This window comes from Glandiceps talaboti, chromosome 23 (genome assembly GCF_964340395.1).
Source record: "Glandiceps talaboti chromosome 23, keGlaTala1.1, whole genome shotgun sequence".
Classification (NCBI taxonomy): Eukaryota; Metazoa; Hemichordata; class Enteropneusta; family Spengelidae; genus Glandiceps; species Glandiceps talaboti.
In genome coordinates, this window is record NC_135571.1 from 12861327 (window position 1) to 12881045 (window position 19719).

General features: G+C 37.0%; 2 protein-coding genes across 2 annotated transcripts in view; both read right to left on the bottom strand.

Moving 5' to 3' along the window:
• Window positions 1-981: 981 nt before the first annotated feature.
• On the bottom strand, window positions 982-12887 carry LOC144452757 (prostatic acid phosphatase-like). Its single transcript, XM_078143906.1, has 11 exons — window positions 12780-12887; window positions 12038-12133; window positions 8779-9036; window positions 8320-8418; window positions 7596-7685; window positions 6455-6587; window positions 5399-5496; window positions 4824-4930; window positions 3906-4102; window positions 2418-2576; window positions 982-1612 (listed from the first exon to the last, which is right to left on the bottom strand). The coding sequence occupies exons 1-10, from the start codon at window positions 12885-12887 to the stop codon at window positions 2455-2457; spliced, it is 1308 nt and encodes a 435-aa protein (XP_078000032.1). The 3' UTR covers window positions 982-1612; window positions 2418-2454.
• Window positions 12888-16546: 3659 nt separating this feature from the next.
• The window catches only part of LOC144452758 (tolloid-like protein 1), a 7833-nt gene continuing 4660 nt past the window's right edge, over window positions 16547-19719 (bottom strand). Inside the window, exons 5-9 of the mRNA XM_078143908.1 lie at window positions 19296-19472; window positions 18718-18927; window positions 18277-18396; window positions 17787-18024; window positions 16547-17089 (exon numbers count right to left, since the gene is read on the bottom strand). Coding sequence (XP_078000034.1) covers window positions 17062-17089; window positions 17787-18024; window positions 18277-18396; window positions 18718-18927; window positions 19296-19472 — 773 coding nt within the window. The 3' untranslated portion in view covers window positions 16547-17061. The remainder of the gene's footprint in view (window positions 17090-17786; window positions 18025-18276; window positions 18397-18717; window positions 18928-19295; window positions 19473-19719) is intronic.

Here is a 19719-nt window from a genome sequence, read left to right on the forward strand (position 1 = left end):
TTATCTTTTTAAAGGTTTTTATTTTTGAAAAATATTGCTTTGACCCAAAAACAAACGAAATGTCAATCAGAATAACTCTTCTGTGAGAAAACAGATGTGCATGAAGGTCAAGAAGACAAAGAATTTCTTATCTTTTTATTTAAAATGTTAAACAATATTGTTTAGGGTCGGAGGCTGAAACTAGGATGGGATGGGTTATTGGAAACACACAATTTTTTTATTTTGCCTAATTAAAATATCTTTCAGTTTCCTTTAAATTGTGTTTGTACATTCATACATATCAATAACCTAACTCTATTACATTATGATAATTATAACCAACGCAACCCTGACAGTATGACCCCTCTGGGTGCATGAACTATAACCCTAAGTTTCACGTACTATGATCCCCAAAGTTCATGAACTATGACCCTAAGGTTCATGAACTATGACCCCCAAAGTTCATGAACTATGACCCTAAGGTTCATGTACTATGACCCCAAGGTTCATGAACTATGACCCTAAGGTTCATGAACTATGATCCCCTTAATGTTTATGTACTGTGACCCAAGGTTCATAAACAAGGACCTGATGGTTCATGTACGATGACCTTCAGGTCCATGAACTATGACCCTAATGTTCATGCACTATGACCATACAGTTAATGTACTATGACCATACAGTTAATGAACTATGACCCTAAGGTTCATGTAGTATGACCCTAAGGTTCATGAACTATGACCCTAAGGTTCATGTACTATGACCATACAGTTAATGTACTATGACCATACAGTTAATGAACTATGACCCTAAGGTTCATGTAGTATGACCCTAAGGTTCATGAACTATGACCCTAAGGTTCATGTACTATGACCCTAAGGTTCATGTAGTATGACCCTAAGGTTCATGTACTATGACCCTAAGGATCATGAACTATGACCCTAAGGTTCATGTACTATGACCCTAAGGTTCATGAACTATGACCCTAAGGTTCATGAACTATGACCCTAAGGTTCATGTACTATGACCCTAAGGTCATAGTGCAGTGTGAATGTTGTATGAGCTGTCATAAAATACAAAAAATCTTAAATCAGAATTACATATACACAATCTTGTCAAATAAAACTAAAACTAAAAGTCCACAAATTTCACAATTAAGATACTATCTAAGACTAGACATTCGTCAAAACACCATGTGTTATTATTTTAATAATTTAATTCATGATAATTATAAATTCAAGGATTTCATCCACCATTGTCACCCAATCAGGTAAATACTAAAGACTACAAAAATACAAAATATTGAAACATCATGTAAAAATAAGAAAATCAAATTATTCACAATATTTTTTCAGCCAAAGTCTGGTAATTTATCAAAGTACACACAATTGGGAACTTGCAAACCCGCCATGTTGAATGTTGCATCATGGGAAATGGGATAATAAATACTAATCAATTAGTATTGTAAACAATATTGTTACATTGTTTGTAACCACAAATAATCAATGCATAGTTACCCTGACCATTGTGGGAGGTTTATTTTATCGGTAGCTCCAGATAAGTTATTACGATAACCACAGATAATCCCACAGTCCTTTGCGTCTGGGCATGCTCAGTCTGGATTGCAAATTCTCTGTTGACAACAAATGTTCTTAACATCAGAAGCAGAAACTATTCTGTCTGTCTATTTGACTGTAATCTACATAATGGCCTCTGTTTGAACATTTTGAACTAGTCACAAATTCTAACTTCATGATCTTGCAGACACTGACCTACAGAGCTGCAGTACAGGTAAACATACATCTATAATAGAGAGGTTTAGATACACGTTAGAACACGTACACGTACGAGAGCATTGTCATGCAGGCGTACAAGTAATGACGCATAGAAAATTGTGTTTAGTTATGCGTTCTAAACACAAAAGTGAAAAACAGTGGAATGTGAACACGCACGTTGACATCTTCTGTCCAAAAGGCCAGACTCATGCTTTTGTTTTCTAAATTTGTCCGTATTTTTGCCATTTTTCCTGCGACTACCCAAACCAAAAACCAAACAATAGTTTAAAGTTATGCTTCCGAACTTTGATATAAAAAATATGACATTTAATGGACGAAAATGACAAAAACTCAACACGTAATTACAGTTACGTGTAGACCGCCATTTTGACGTAGCGTCGTTTGATACAGAACGCCTGAGTTGCTCCAAATCACATGACTATGACGCTACACGTATAGAACACACTTAAATACGCGCATCTAAACCTCTCTATCATCCTACACTACAATACACGCTTGTATTTATTCAAACAATCAAGTGACAGGCAGTCTAGTTACACACATTTGAAATGAACTGCATAGTTTTGTGACAACGTAATAGAAAGAATAGAATCTCAGTGAAAAATGAACTTTGATAAAGATATGTAATACACACATACATACAGAAACGGTCTGTACTGTGCTATGTTTCTTGGAACGATTATGCATAGGGATTATTCAATGATCTTGAGTACGGGTTCTTCTTGCGACATTTACAATATATGCCTAACAAAGCAGCGATGATGATAACGGCTAGTGCTGCAGATATTCCAATGATCAGAGCTATGGAGAAAACAAAAAGAGACTATAGTCAAAAAACTTGATTTATTCAAAAACAGAATGAAGCTACAACACTGGTGATCGAGCCTTCGTTTTTCTAAGAAAGCCATAAACTAAATCTATTGTTCTTCAATGTGGTACATTACACAAGTGGGTGATATATTCCTCTGTTGTGTGATTCTAATCAGCCTGTGATCAAGATAGTGTAAACATGGAAGTCCCAAACAGTACACTGCAAGTTTACGCAAATTGCAAATATTATAGTCTCCCCTACTGAGACTATAATAGGCCAACAGGAAATTGAGAATACAGCGCCCTCGCTCAAATTGGGGGTATCATCACTTCATAGTACTGTTTCTTAAGAGCTTTGTCCCTTGGTATTCTGTTGAAGTGTAAATCAGGGATATTTTTCGTATTGTTCAGACATTGAGGAAAGCAGCAGTGCTCTATGATTAACCAAGTAACCTATACCATGTATACCACCAATGTACATACAAACAGGAAGTAGAGCGCCACCATGGCAAATTTTGGAAGGGCCTATTAAACCAAAGTCCATTCAATCATAGACTGTGGAGGAGAATTTTCACAGTCTATAATTCAGTAGCTTATCACTGTTGTATCAACATGACACGACAATAGTTTTAGTTTGTGTCTGAAACTTAGTAATATAACATTTCTGTTGGTATTGATAGATAAAGTGAATATGGCCTTGCATCTTTGATAGTGGCCTGACTCAAGAGCATAGCCCAATGGCCTAGAACCAACTCAAGAGCATAGCCCAATGGCCTAGAACCAACTCAAGAGCATAGCCCAATGGCCTAGAACCAACTCAAGAGCATAGCCCAATGGCCTAGAACCAACTCAAGAGCATAGCCCAATGGCCTAGAACCAACTCAAGAGCATAGCCCAATGGCCTAGAACCAACTCAAGAGCATAGCCCAATGGCCTAGAACCAACTCAAGAGCATAGCCCAATGGCCTAGAACCAACTCAAGAGCATAGCCCAATGGCCTAGAACCAACTCAAGAGCATAGCCCAATGGCCTAGAACCAACTCAAGAGCATAGCCCAATGGCCTGGCCCAATAGCCAAGCCCAGGATCCCAGCCAAAGAGCCCAGTCCAATGGCCCAACCCAATGGCAGAGCCGAAGAGCCAAGTCCGATGGCCTGACCCAATGGCCAAGCCCTGGAGCACAGTCTAATGGCCCAACCCAATGGCCAAGCTGTGGCGTCCAACCCAATGGCTTGACCCAATGGCCAAGCTGTGGCGTCCAACCCAATGGCAAACCCAATAGACCAGGATTTAACATAATGCTTCATTATTTTAGACTCACCTAATCCAAATCCTGTTGTATTAATCTCATTACCACAATCTCTACTGAGATTATCAGTATATGCACCTTCTACTATTTGTAAAAATTTTGGCAAAGGACAGGCAAATTCACAACCTGGGATGGTTAGTTTAACTGGATCCAGCTGTATATCCTCAGGATTGGTGTCATTTCGATAATGGATTTCCACAGTATAATTCCTGCAATTTAAAGGAATCCGTTATAATATGGAATTCTGACCAGCAATACAACTGGAGACGGCCAAGATTTAAGAAATGGTCTTGAGAGAATGGCGGAAGGAAGTTAGAGACTAGGAGTAGCAGACATAGAAAGGAAGATTGTTCCAATATGTACGGCTGATGTGAGAGGAAGTAGATTTCACGAGGCAAAACACTGCCGACATCAGACTGTGGACGAATGAAATTTGTTACAAACAGGGAAAGTTATCAAATGAATTGGATTGATAACACTTGGCTCCACATGTTGGAAGTACAAAAACTTGTATCGCATTCCATCATATGATAAGAACAGTTGTATGGCCTCTTTACATAATAGTTCAAACTCACAAAGTACAGAGACTTGTATTACATTCCATCATTTGATAAGAACCACTTTATGGCCTCTTTATGTGTACATGAAATGCCAGGTGAACTGGAAATTTGTTTGTGAATGTGAACTATTATGTAAAGTGGCCATAAAACTGTCTTGGTACTTTCAAAATGCTGTGCCAAGTGTTATTAATCCAATTCAGTTGTTTCCTTTCCCTGATTGTAACAGGTTCTGTTTGTCCAAGGTCTGATGTCGGCAGTTGTAGAATAAGAAATTTCCATTCCATTCATATTCATTCATACATGCATTAACTAACTTTCTGAAGTTAGTGAATCACCATTAGTAATAAATGTACATCTACACAGAACTCACCCATTTATCTCTTTGTATAGTTCCACCATAACACAACCAGCTAAAGGTGGTATTTCACCATTAGAGACATTCAGAGAGACAAGAAGACCAGCAACGACGCTGTCATGCTGAAAGGTAAGGGGAACATTAAAAAATATTACACAAACATCATACAAATTAAAAATTTACGGGTTTTCTTCTTTCAGGAAATCATATTTTAGGTTTTCCTAACATTTTCTAGATCTTCCTATTGGAAAACAACATAGACCAAGTCCTTGTATGAAACTCAATAAATTGTACAAGATTAATAAATGTGTAAAATCTTTGTTATTGTATGTACAATAACAAACTTTTAACAAATTTTTTTAAAAAGCTATTTGCAATTTATCTAGTTACAAATAATGACTTTGCATATGTTGTTTTCCGTTCATGATTTTTCAAGTAGGATGCCATGCTAAAATTGTTTTATAAATTAAAAATCCAAAATAAATACCCAACCCTCATCCATATGATCACTTTAAGTATGGCTGCCTTTACCAGGTTCTACAATAAGATTTATTAGCAAGACTGCCAAATCAAATGAAACTACAACTTACTGCAGAATACATAAACATCTTTGTTGGAGTGGCAGGCATGAGTGGAGTTCCCTGAGTTTTATTTGAAATGTTTTCAACAAACTGTCTCAGTATATTTCCTGAAATACATAATGGAAAAGAAAATTTGTTTTAAAACAATCATCAAATCAACGCAAGCTGATTGTATAAAGCCCAAAATAAAAAGAACTGTTTCTGGTCAGCGCATGCATCACTTAAATACCCTCACATCAGTTTTTGTGTGTGTTTGTCTATACCATGCACTCTGCAGATCTGAGGGGAAATACAAAAATAACCCTCCCTATACAGTGAAGACAACTGCAGAGCCAATCAAGAACAAGCAAATGACATCTGCCCAACATACGCACTTGCTCTAAAGTACTAAATGAAAAGAACAGTAACTGCCATAAATAGTAGACTGAGTGACAGGTTTGTTGAGGAGCAAAAAATTAAAATTACTAAATAAAAAATCGCGACGTTGCACCACTTTAGACAGACTGTCCTGACCAGATATAATTCTTTTTTTTTTTTTGGCCTGAGCTTTTTTCACTTGAAAGAAAATACTGACATAAAATTCTAGTATCATTTTATCGTTAATGCAATTCTTCAATTGGCATTACAACATGATGTAGTATTGGTTGTACACTTGATGGCGAAATATTGGTTTCCTTAAAATGTTTAGTATACACATACATGTAATAAATTATTATATATGTACCCGAGATTACTTGCACTGGTGCACACATATTAGTGGTATTTACACTGTAGTGCAATAATGAAAACATTATTACATACCTGCATGCAAATGATATGCAAATGAGGATGTGATCATTTCTTACACTTGAAATTAAACAGTATGGATTTTATGGAAATTTACTGTTTCGGATAACATTTGTGTGTGTGTGTGTGTGTGTGTGTGTGTGTGTGTGTGTGTGTATGTGTGTGTGTGTGTATTTGTGTTTGTACAAAAGTTTTCTTCAATACTACTTGTACTCCCAATTAATCTTGTTCATAATTAGCATCTTGATTTAAGTTTATAGTGTAAATAGAAGTCTTTACCTCCTTTCAGTTTGGCCATTTGTGGTGTTTTATAAGCACTATAAAACAGGAATTTGGTAATTGCTGTCATATTTTCGTATACACCATCCACTTTTGTCCATTCTGGCATATCAGCTGTACGGTTATCTACTCTCTGTTGAAACAAAAGAACCCCAAATAATTACAACCCATAACACCAAAGTAAACTGTTTTCTGTATGCATCACAATCGTTTATAGCATCCACATCAAGTACAACCCATAACAGCTAAGTAAAGCCTTTCTGTATGTACCACAATCATTTATAGCATCCATATCACGTATAACCCATAACAGCTAAGTAAAGCCTTTCTGTATGTACCACAATCATTTATAGCATCCATATCAAGTACAACCCATAACACCAAAGTAGAGCATTTTCTCTATGTACCACAACCATTTATAGCATCCATATCACGTACAACCCATAACAGCTAAGTAAAGCCTTTCTGTATGTACCACAATCATTTATAGCATCCATATCACGTACAACCCATAACACCAAAGTAGAGCATTTTCTCTATGTACCACAATCATTTATACAATCCATATCAAGTACAACCCATAACACCAAAGTAAAGTGTTTTCTGTATGCACCACAATCATTTATACAATCCATATCAAGTACAACCCATAACACCAAAGTAAAGTGTTTTCTGTATGCACCACAATCATTTATACAATCCATATCAAGTACAACCCATAACACCAAAGTAAAGTGTTTTCTGTATGCACCACAATCATTTATACAATCCATATCAAGTACAACCCATAACACCAAAGTAAAGTGTTTTCTGTATGCACCACAATCATTTATACAATCCATATCAAGTACAACCCATAACACCAAAGTAAAGTGTTTTCTGTACGCACCACAATCTAACTGACTGACCGACTGATTAATTGGTTGGGGGACTGATTGATTGAACAGTTCTATAATTATTCTTAACTGTGATTGTCCAAACCCACATGTACATAGACACTATACTACATTTTATTTGAGATAATACAAATCATTAATGCAAAGAAAATTCTAACACACACACACACACACACACACACACGCGCACACACACACACACACACACACACACACACACTATATATAACAGATCATTGTCTTACCTCACAAGTGATAGGGTCCTCCACATATTCAATATCTTCAAATGTTAGATTGGTCTGTCCTGTTTGCTTACTCACATATTTCACAAAATCCTACAAAAAAATCAACAAGTTGCTGTAAAGATTTCCTAACTACTATTTTCTTAATTAAAGGGCCACAAGCTGAGCTTATACATTTTTGGGCAAGATTGCAATAAAGTGTTCTCCATGTAGATTGTAAGGATGGTGGCTAATTTGCATAGAACTCTACATATAAAACATGATAATTTGCATAATGATTGGCATATAATACATGCATGTCTTCAACATTGAAAAAGACTCTGACATGCTTACATCTAACACATACACACACGGATTTTGTGATCAGTCATTTCTCTTCATGTGAAAGTGTTATCATAATTTTGTCATTCAAAGATTACTACTAAAGATGAAGGATGCTAGAACACATTTAAAGCAGGCTGGCAACCTGCCAAGCATGGTGGCCTGGTTGGCGAGGACAGTTATAGCACTGTGATTCTCTATAGTTGGGGGAATACAGCACGGTAGAAACCTGCCAAGCATGGCAGCCTGGTTTGCATGGATGGTGTTAGCACCGTGCTTCTCTATAGTGGGGGGAATACAGCACAGCTGAAGCATGGTGGCCTGGGAGGTGAGGACGGTTACAGCACCGTGATTCTCTATAGTAGGGAGAACATTGCAATATACAACATAAAGTGTGGATACTTACTGCGTACATCTTCACCATATTTTGATATTCTTCGCTGTCTTTGTATTCATCCAGTAACTTCTGCCATTCAGGACAATCATAAGTATACTGTCTTAATAACTAAGATACAAAAAAAAGAGAATTACCAGAATCATTTTATGAAAAAGTATAATGATGAAAAAACATTTTACTGGAGTCCGTGTTATATATAGGAGTCTTATGATAAGGCCTAATACAAAAAATAGTGTGGTTCCGATTTCGCTCAATTTTAGAATAGGTGGGGTAGGTGGATTTTTTATTTTATTTTATTACATATTTTTTTCATGTGTGAATGTCTAGTTCAGGTTTTCCATTGTTGTGATGTGCAGCCATTACAGATTGGAAGAATAGTTTTATATTGTCTTTTTAAGTTGATGTCAGTTTCCACATCCACTATTTCTTGTGAGAAAACTGCCATATTGCTTTATTTCACTGACTTACCATATCCTCATCCTTTGGGACAGTATGTACTGGAATGGGTTGCCATGGAAGCTGTTTAAACCACATCTCATCTCCCTGTGGTGGAAAGAGTCCAGCTAAGTTGGCCTGTGCTGACATGAGCGTTCTGTCAATATCACTGCTTCTGATGTATATATCAGTTGGTTGATACTTCGTATTATTCAACAATGTGGTGTTCTCCCGGTATATATACCGGAATCGAAGAAAGTCACCCAGGGAAAATTGCTGCCTTGTTCCTGTCTGAGAGGATTAAAACAGAAATCCAGATATTAGCAAACTTAGATGGATACAAACTAACATAATTGTGGTAGACAAAACAAGTGGGTGATATTTACTATATTCAGACTAAAAGTGTGAGTTTCACTCTGAGCCAGCATAAAGTAGTAAAACTAATAAGCTGGATTTGGGACTCCATTCACACTGAATTTTTGTACCTGACACAGCTCACATACCAAAATCATCCTAATACTGAACAGCCTTCATTTGTTCCAATTATTTAGCAGCAACCCTGAACTTTAACCCTGGAACCCTCCTTATGTAGGAAACTAAATACATTTAAGTAATCAAAATGGAATTTTGTGTCAGACACAAAAGATAAGTCGACTCTAAAACCCCATTGTACCTGACCTAAATTTAACCGAACTCAGAGTCAACTCAACTAGCTAAGTGAGAATCCATTAATTGTTGGCTGGTTATGTGGATATACATTTGTAATCACCCCAGACTTATTTCTGCCTTTAGTACACTTGTATTGATTACTGCTATCCACTTAAAGGACAAGTCTAGTCAGACTTATTTCTGCATTTAGTACACTTGTATTGATTACTGCTATCAACTTAAAGGAAAAGTCCAGTCAGACTTATTTCTACCTTTAGTACACTTGTATTGATTACTGCTATCAACTTAAAGGAAAAGTCCAGTTAGACTTATTTCTACCTTTAGTACACTTGTATTGATTACTGCTATCAACTTAAAGTAAAAGTCCAGTCAGACTTATTTCTGTCTTTAGTACACTTGTATTGATTACTGCTATCAACTAAAAGTAAAAGTCCAGTCAGACTTATTTCTGTCTTTAGTACACTTGTATTGATTACTACTATCAACTTAAAGTAAAAGTTCAGTCAGATTTATTTCTGTTTTTTATAGTACACTTGTATTGATTACTGCTACCAACTTACAATGTTACATAGATTTTGGGTCATAAATAACACCTGAATAACTTAATTTATTCAACATTGTGGCCATTGTTTCACACACTGTAACATGTAACAACTTGCTGACAGGAAGCAACTTCTCATTTCAGTAACAATAAGTAATCACCAGGAATTATTATCAATGGTAACTTGTGGGAAGTCAAAAAGGGAAAAGATAAATAATTCAATGTCGAAAAATTACAAAGTTAAATTCTTTTAGTTAGGCCTCAACCCCCCCCCCCCCCCCCCCCACCCACCACCACCACCACCACCACCACCACCACCACCACCACACCACCCCACTTTGGACATTACATACATGTAACTGCCCCAATAAACACTAACTTTATGAGGGACTGTGTTATTGGTTAGAATTTTGTGATTGATTAACAAAGATATGATGTTAATGACTGTGTGGATGGCTGTGGATGAATTTTAAATTGTATCTCATGCATCTCAGGACTTCTAGAGTAAAGACTTTGACTATATACTGTGAGTGGAGGTGTAAATGGTAATGGTACCGCATACTAGACTAAATTCATCTTTATTGAACCTTTATCTTTGCATATAATGCAATCAAAACAGAACTTGGGGATGATAATTGCTCTCTGTATGTATCTAAACTCATGTAAAAATATTTAATCAAGAAAATTGTTTTTTAAAATACATGTATATATTTATAACCTTATTCTATTTTATTGCATTGTGCTTTAATATCTTTCTTACAATTATGTACCCAAATAGAACTCAATTTTCATTATGCCATGGTTGTCATAAAGTTATATCTAATCTAATCTAATCTAATCTAATCTAATCTATATGCCACCAATTCCCTGTGTTGATTTGGTAGATTGTAAATATCTATATATTCAAATGTTTAACTTTACAGTGGCTACACAGACCATAAAACACTCACTATATGTAGATGCCATGGGGTCTATTCAAATGAAAACATGTACATACAGGTACAGGTATGTGCCATACAAGGACAATGCAGGCCAAATATTATAAGGTAACAGTGAATAAATAGTAACATTGGATTTTATTCAAACATTTGTTAGCCATCTAGATGCTACATGTGGCATTGAATCATCTCTTTACCCAGTCTAGCTCAGTGAGAAATCAGAAATCTCAAAAGTTGTTCATGTGAATGAGTAAACTCCCAGTTGTTGCAATGGTGTACAGAGTAGCATCCTTACCTACAAATATACCATATTTTGACAACTGCCTGGAATAAACACTAATTTATCATTGGGCAGAATTCTGTGGGGCATTTCACCTTAACAACGACATGATTGTTATTATGTTAATGACTGTGGGTAGCAGTGTTTTTGCTAAGGTTTGGGAACCCCGGTAACAGAAAGGGGGAAAGAGGTAAAAGTGGTAGTGCTTCCCATGCAATGTATCATAATTTTGGTGGGGAACCCCGGTAGATTTTACCTACTTACCGCCCTTAAATAAAACACTGGGTAGTCTAGTTCCTATACAGTATCGTTACCACTAAACGTCCACTCACAATTCCCAACTGTGATTTAGAAACCACAGTTGGCATCCAGACGAGACTGTGGGTGACTTCGTTTAAATGTGAAATTTCATCTGAGCCTCTCACTAAGATAGATGTAAATAATCTAGTCATATACAAGTTATGATCATCTCAACTGTCTAGTCAAATGGATTTCTCTAGCACCGAATTCTGTTTTTACCACCAACAGCTTTAGACTTTGTTTATGTTATTGGAGTGGTGATATAAACGTAATTATGTTATTGTGTGCTTATGTCACTGGAGGTTGAGTTTGTAGTAAACATTGAGCAATGAAGTAACCAATTACAACCACCTGTCAGTGTGTGATGGATTACTACTGACATGCACTGTTCATCTCTTCCCCAGCAGTAGATTTAGCTAGATTTTCGATTGAATTTGTCCATTTGACTAGATGTTAGGAAGAGATCAGTGAGAACGACTACATGTATAGTAACTAGACTCGACATAAAGAGAGATCTTGAGATTTGAATTGCTACGGATTGCGCTAGACTAATTTGTTACTCACTGTTGTTAATTGTCCAAGTCCTCGTGGCCAGGACTCTTCTTTGATTGGATCAGTGGGGTATATATAGAATGGTGACCTGGCGCCATGACGATAAATCTACAAATCAAAGAAACAAAATATTTCTCAGACATATTAGTCTCATACACAAGACAAAATTTTTGCACTGATGCACTAACACTTGGCATTACATCTTGGATGTCACAGTCCTAGTAAAAAAGTTGGTTGGTTTCAGGATAATAAGACCCCCCCCCCCCACGTCTGTAATTACGGAAGGCTCCCTGATATCGTTTTGTATATCTCCAGTAACATCTTATTCCATGGTCGATGCAAGGATAATTTTGATAGTTATATTTAAGTCATGTGTGTTATAAATCAAATTCAAAGCCCACATGAACCGGTGTAGTACACATATATAATACATGTTGTGATAAAATTGAGAAGCGTGACTAGTTTACTAATACCACAGTCACTTGTGGGCTAACATTCTATTCAAGGATATGGTTATAATATACAAAATAATAGGTATTTATGAATATTGAAAAAATATCGTCACTGGTGTTTAAGCAGATGCAACTAATAATATAACGCCATTACTTTGACTATCCTTGAATAGAATATTAAACCCACAAGTGCCTGTGATTAGTATAGGACTCGAGGTATTGCCACTCCTCTAGTTCTACTAACTTCTATGCTACGACTTTCTTTTGACTTTCAAACGTGCTGACGATAAAACCGTGCTTACCAGATTCACCATCTCAAGTTTTCGGACTGCATTGCTGTCGGTGATCGTTGTAGTCACAGAAATAATTGCGGTCACGAAGAGAACTACCTGCATTGCTGACGTCGCCATGCTGCCTGGAAAACTGATAGTAAGTTATGGGGGTCATACCCTCTAAGACGGTGATGATTGTAATTATGTGGAAGCGGATATGCCATTGACACGACAATGACCCGGGGGGACAATGTATGACCTAGTCTATCAGCTAGCCCTCGGATGTTCTTCCGATAAAATACGACACACAGCCGAACAACGCTATCGAGGATGGAACGCGCGCTTTATGATTGTGGATTTTTCCCCCGCAAGCCTCTCAGAGTAAAAAAAAATGTCGAAAAATGCAAACATACATTTACATTGTCACTGAAAAAAAGAAAGATGGAATTTTATTTAAACGGACAGCTTGCGAAAACATGGAATGCATGTATTGAGGATCGAAATGTAGGCATAAATTATCAGAAATTACGTACCAAAATGTATGAATAAATTATCATAAATTAATCGTCATTCACAGTTTCATTGTGACTAGTTAAAGAATATGTAAATCTTTTTCCCCTCAAAATTAAAAGCGTCCGGAAGCGCAACCACTGTATTCGTGACAGGTATTATGTCTGGGGTATTATGTTGGTCAAGTGTTAAGAATGAAATTGTAATATAGTGTAGGCCTACATATAAGTACGTGTACATTTACCTTGAGTATTATAATACACAAACACGAGTGTACAACGACGTCGTAAACCATATACCTCTGTACGATATCGTCTGCCTTGAGAGAATACGGTAGACCAAATCCATAGACTCTCCACTAGTCCTGCTTGCATACGGAGGAATTCGGGACTCGATTCTGACAATTGTCCCTCCCCAGTCAGTAATACAGACTCGTGCACCGTCATGTAAGCAGGACTATTAAACTCTCCACCAACAGGTCTATGGGTAGAAACTGAAACTAAAAAAGTGACCTTTCTCTTGTCCGAAACAGTCACCGGTAACGGCATTTTTTGAATATCGTAAATACCATAATTATGTTGTATTATGATAATTCTAGACTAGAATATCACCATCCTGGAATAGAATATTAGCTCAAAAGTGACTGTGGGGTAGACCCATGGATAAGGAATTTCTGAAGTTGGAGTCGCTCTTACTTGCTATACCTGGACGACGTCGAACATTACATCGACATTTACTTGACAATTTATAAGAATTTTTAAAAGATAATTTAACTCGAAGCAAACAGACAGACGGAAAGACAGACAGACAGAGATAGACATACAGACAGGGACAGACAGACATACATACATACATACATACATACATACATACATACATACATACATACATACAGACAGACATGCAGACGGACGGACGAACAGACAGACAGACAGACAGACAGACATGCAGACAGACATGCAGACAGACAGACAGACAGACAGACAGACAGACAGACAGACAGACAATCAGAGATGGCATCTTCAAGCCAGGAAAGAAACATATGTACAACAATAAGTATATGTACATGTATTTATATATTTAATAACACCACTATGTATGTATGTATACTGTAACACCTGATGTATGGACGGTTTTAATACAAGTTATTACACAAAGTATATTTACAAAATCCACACTTAGAAAAAACAAAAAACAAATAATATTCTGTGAAAAGTAGACGGTATTTTTAAAAGTGTAAGCTTATATGTGTAAATGATCTTGAGTTTTGTAAGTATTTGAGAGTGACTTGTAATATAGATACATTGTAAATAGCTGCTGTAACCTTAGACTGTAAGATTAAGAGACACATCGTGTTGTTCCGCCCTCACCGGCCTCCGATGTGTGAGGGCGACCAGCCTAGTCACGGCGTGCCTTACCAGTCAAGCGCGATATATGCAGAAAAACAAAGTCTGATCAAGTTCAACATCTTCTAAACTCGTCACACTCTTTGGCTTTTGATTATCATCAACTTAAATTCTGTCTCTAATAACTCGTTGGAGGCTATGGGTTCCCAATACCCTTCTTGTCCTCCTGGACAATTTCAGAGGTATTCTCCGTACAGACTAAAAATACCACCTCAGAACACTGTCGCAAATAGTTGTCTGTGATGTCACCAAAAGAACGTTTGGTGAGTAATCCTTCCATTCTCGCAAACCAGTTATTATTTCTACCACTACACTTCGAAATAAAAGTAGGAACCGGCTTGTTAAGAACGGTGCCGTAAAATGGTCGTGGTTTGCGACGATGAATCCTTCTAACATGACCTAAAGTTTTTATCTGGGTATTTGGTATCCATGGTATCTTTGTGACGTAACAACAAACAAATTTAATACACAAATACACATTAGTAAATGAAAATACCAAAAACACATAAATTGCTATGAATATCTATATCTATACTATGTATATATAAATCTGTATACTATAAAACAATGCACCACTATGTGTTTGATTACTCTGCCATGTCTATGACACTAATAATTAACATAATATAGGCATCATGTGACCTATTCAACCAATCAGCTTAGACGACTGGCTGTATCCATGAAAAGTACTGAATTTGACCAGAGGGATTTGACTGTGTGACGAGATCTAGACCACTTGGCAGGTAGACATATTTCAGCCTGCGGGGGCTACACCTCTACACACAGCTAGTACCTACATCACATATAACTGTACATGACATTTTGAATTACAGACTAGACAAGTAGCTGCATTGCTAACAGTTGAACACAAACCGTATCCTGAATATTTAGATTCAATATTATTATACCAGTATATTGTTGGCGTATATCGAGAAATCTGATTGGTCTAGACATCAAACTAGTACGTCTAATTAAAACGCGTGATAATTAACAGTTGGCACGCGTCCAAGATTTTGATGTTTACAAACTACTTTGGCATTCAATGTTTGTCGTCTGCTCCGAACATTGCAGTCTGCTCAGTCTGCAGCGATAGTGAACTCAGCGAATTGTCAGAGGAAGAATTTCTCAAACGAGACTGAGTAGTTTATGGGAAATTATGAGGGAAATTTCGAAAGCAGCCGAGTTATTGCGTATTTTGTACAAATCATCGCCTATACACGTACTACTACTAAGGTCAAGGCATGCACGGTTCTGGACTCCGCAGCTGCAGACGCGGAAAAGGGTACGTATTGTATGTGTATATGTCATAAATTGAACTTGATGAGCAAGTTATAAAGTGCAAGAACACACAATGACAGACTTACCATTATTTAAATAAGAAACTTGTATGGAATCCTGTCCTAGTATCAGTCATCAATCCGAGTAGGAAATCCACAAACCAGAATGGCAGAAAGTCTAAAAACGTAACTCCCATAAAATACATGTAAACAAACTGCTGCCTGGCTTTGGAAATATACGCTACGGGGTTTCGACACGTCATCTCCCGGACGTGTCGACGAAACCCCGTACCTTATACTTCCCTACCTGCTGCCATATATCTCCTCACACGTCACGCCACCGAGTCGCGATGCATGCCGCAGAGCTTGCCGTATACACGCCGTTTCAAGTAATACCTTAAGTTAAACAGGTGATTTTATGAATAACTGTCCCAATCAATGTACAGATTATCCCTAGAACCAAGCAGGAGATAAAAAATAAACCCAACCACTGCATGACACACAGCGTTTATGGTCATATCTTGAAAGCAGCTTTATTGTTATGCAAATTATTCGGGGGGGGGGGGGGGCAACCGAGACCATAAATTGTTAGTTCTTCTCTTCTTTCTGATTTTTTTTTCAATATACTGGTATAACATAATAATCGATAAACCACCCTTGAGGATGGCACACCAGTCGGTTTTGACCAGTGAACTCAATATATGCACTCGTTATCGCTCGTGCATGTATTTCGTTCACTGGTCAAAATATCTCGATATACCATCCCCAGGGGATGGTTTGTCGTTGTCGTAAGTCCAACTATGGTTCCTAAAAATGTAATGATAATCTGATGGTTGTAGCTGTGAAATATATGGCGCCCTCACTTTCTTTTTGTTTTGGTCCTTTGTTTTTACTGATTATATATACATTTCTTTTGACTGCTGTCTGGCATAACCACCTGTTTGATACTTTAGCCATCTTATGAATACCAAGTTTTATACCGGATTTGTGTCTTCGTGGCAGTCCACAATTGTCTTTGGAGCAGTCCATAATTGTCTCTACTGCAGTCTAAATACAGTTGTCAACGTAATATCCTGGGCTCCTAATTTGGAAAAAATTGCTGAGACAACAAATCTGTAGCTAAATGGACATGCTATCCGACGTAGCACTGCAAAACAAAAAACAAGAAATAATGTACATCACTTATTTTCAAACTCTTCCATTGAACCAGCACACTATACTGACAGACAGACAGACAGACAGACAGACAGACAGACAGACAGACAGACAGACAGATAGATAGATAGATAGATATACATGCTTTACTAACTACATATAACTACATATTGTACGTACGTAATACATACACATAATATATGCAAGCATGCAGGTAGGCAGAAGCACGCATACATACATGCATACATACATACATACATACATACATACATACATACATACATACATACATACACACACATACATACATACATACATACATACATACACACACACGTACGTACATACATACATACATACATACACACACACGTACGTACGTACATACATACATACATACATACATACATACATACATACACACATACACACACATACATACATACATACATACATACATACATACATACATACATACATACATACATACATACACACACACACACACACACACACACACACACACACACACACACTTTCCTTCTACCTGGACAGTGTCGGATGATACAAAATTTGTTGAGTCTTAATATCTGTAACCTAACGATTATAACTTCTTAGCAGAAATGGCGTGAATTGTTGGACTGTGTTTTATTTTTTCATAATTATATATATGTTTCAGACATACTTACTATTTGTCTTCTGTCCAAGCTTTTTGTATATTAGTAAATCTCGCCAATGACAGACTTCTTTGTGATGGATCAGAACATAACCTCGTCATAATCAAGCATATTGTCACTGCCAAAAATGCAACAATAGCTACAGTAAGGCCGATAATTAGCCCCGTGTTAACGTTGTTTGTACTCTCTTCATTCTCATCTTCATATGAACTGGTGGTGTTGTCATAGGGTTCGTCAGGCTTTGCTTGGCCTACAAGAATATTGAAGTATATGTTAGTATAGTGTGGATGCCAATTTGTGAGTCGACGTTTAATGGTAACGATACTGTATAGGAACTAGACTAATGTTAGTATTAATACATGTATAAACATGTAACCATGGTCACGGAATGATAATGGAAGTAAATATATACAAACTCCTATTAGATATGGTACACAGTCCAGGACGTATGTAAACAATGGGGAGGGGAGGGGGGGGGGGTTGTTATTACATAAATGCATACCGCAACCTGTGTCTTCATCTGTGTTATCACCACAATGGTTATGTCCATCACATACCAGGTAATCAGCTATGCAGCGATCATTTCGACATTGAAAGTCACCAGTTTCACAGCCAAGTGGGTCTAAAAATAAAGTAACAATAAAAATATAACACTATACTGTCTAGAAGAACTAATGTATGACATTACATATAACATCCCTTCAATTTATATTATTACCTCTGGCATGGACCTCAGCAAAACCCCTATCTATAACTTCCTGGGATCATATAATTCATTGCAGCCTCTATATATTTAAGTCTTCACATTGTAACCTCTATCCTGTTAGATACAGCTGCTTTGACAGGTTGAATTGTTGTTCAAATCTTGGCCAAGGACTTTAGCCATTCAGAAACTTTGGAAAAGTAGAAGAGGCCATGGTTTATGACAATGATCCGTGCCTACCTGTGTAATAGATTGCATACACTGCTTTGAAGCCTGTTTGGTCTTCACTTTGAGTACTATCCGTAATAAACTGTATCTGTATTTGGTAGAATGAGGTGAATGTGTCTGTTTGTTTGTTACACAGTCTTCCAAGGAGTGATGGGATAAACAGATTACGATCAATAACTTCGATATAATCACCACTGTCTCCAAGGCAGGTGTCATCATTATCTACAAAACATACGAACAAAACAAATCGATTAACCAAAAAAACAACAAACAAACAAACAAACAAACAAACAAACAAACAAACAAACAGACAGACAGACAGACAGACAGACAGATGGATAGACAGACAGACAGACAGACAGACAGACAGACAGACAGAGAGAGAGTAAGACAGACAGACAGTCAGTCAGTCAGTCAGTCAGTCAGACAAATAAAAGAAAAAAACAAACGAACGAACGAATGAACGAACAATAACAATCACACAACCAGTTTTGAGGTGTGTATATATATATATATATATATATATATATATATATATATATATATATATATATATATATATATATAATAAGTACAGCGCCCCCACTCACCAATTACAGACTGTAGATTAACTTCTTCAAATGCTAGATAAACTCTGTCATACAAACGAGAACCAACTACGGCCATCACACATAGAGCATCATTAGGATAACGACCATTAGGGTACGATTCATGGGATACGATTACTCCTCCACGATCTGTTATGATGGCCCGTGTATAATCGCACACTGAAAGGAAACGTGCATTGTCACTACATCGTCGCAAACCACGGCCTGTTTTACGGCAACGTTCTTCACGAGCCTCCCACTGGAATAATAACTCTGGTTTGCGAGAATGTGTTACTATGGTGAAAACATATGCAGCAAGTATCTTGGCAGAAAGTGTCTTAATATGACGTCACTTCCTGTAAGGCTTTCACACAAAACGTTAAACCCCTTACACGTGTATGATAAAGGAAGTACCTAAACACTAGAA

Coding starts and splice junctions, on each gene's coding strand:
- LOC144452757 (XM_078143906.1), bottom strand. CDS start 12,887: ATGGCGACGTCAGCAATGCAGGTAGTTCTCTTCGTGACCGCAATTATT. Junction 12,134..12,779: donor AACTTGAGATGGTGAATCTG/GTAAGCACGGTT, acceptor TTTGATTTGTAG/ATTTATCGTCATGGCGCCAG. Junction 5,497..6,454: donor AATGGCCAAACTGAAAGGAG/GTAAAGACTTCT, acceptor TATGTATTTCAG/GAAATATACTGAGACAGTTT.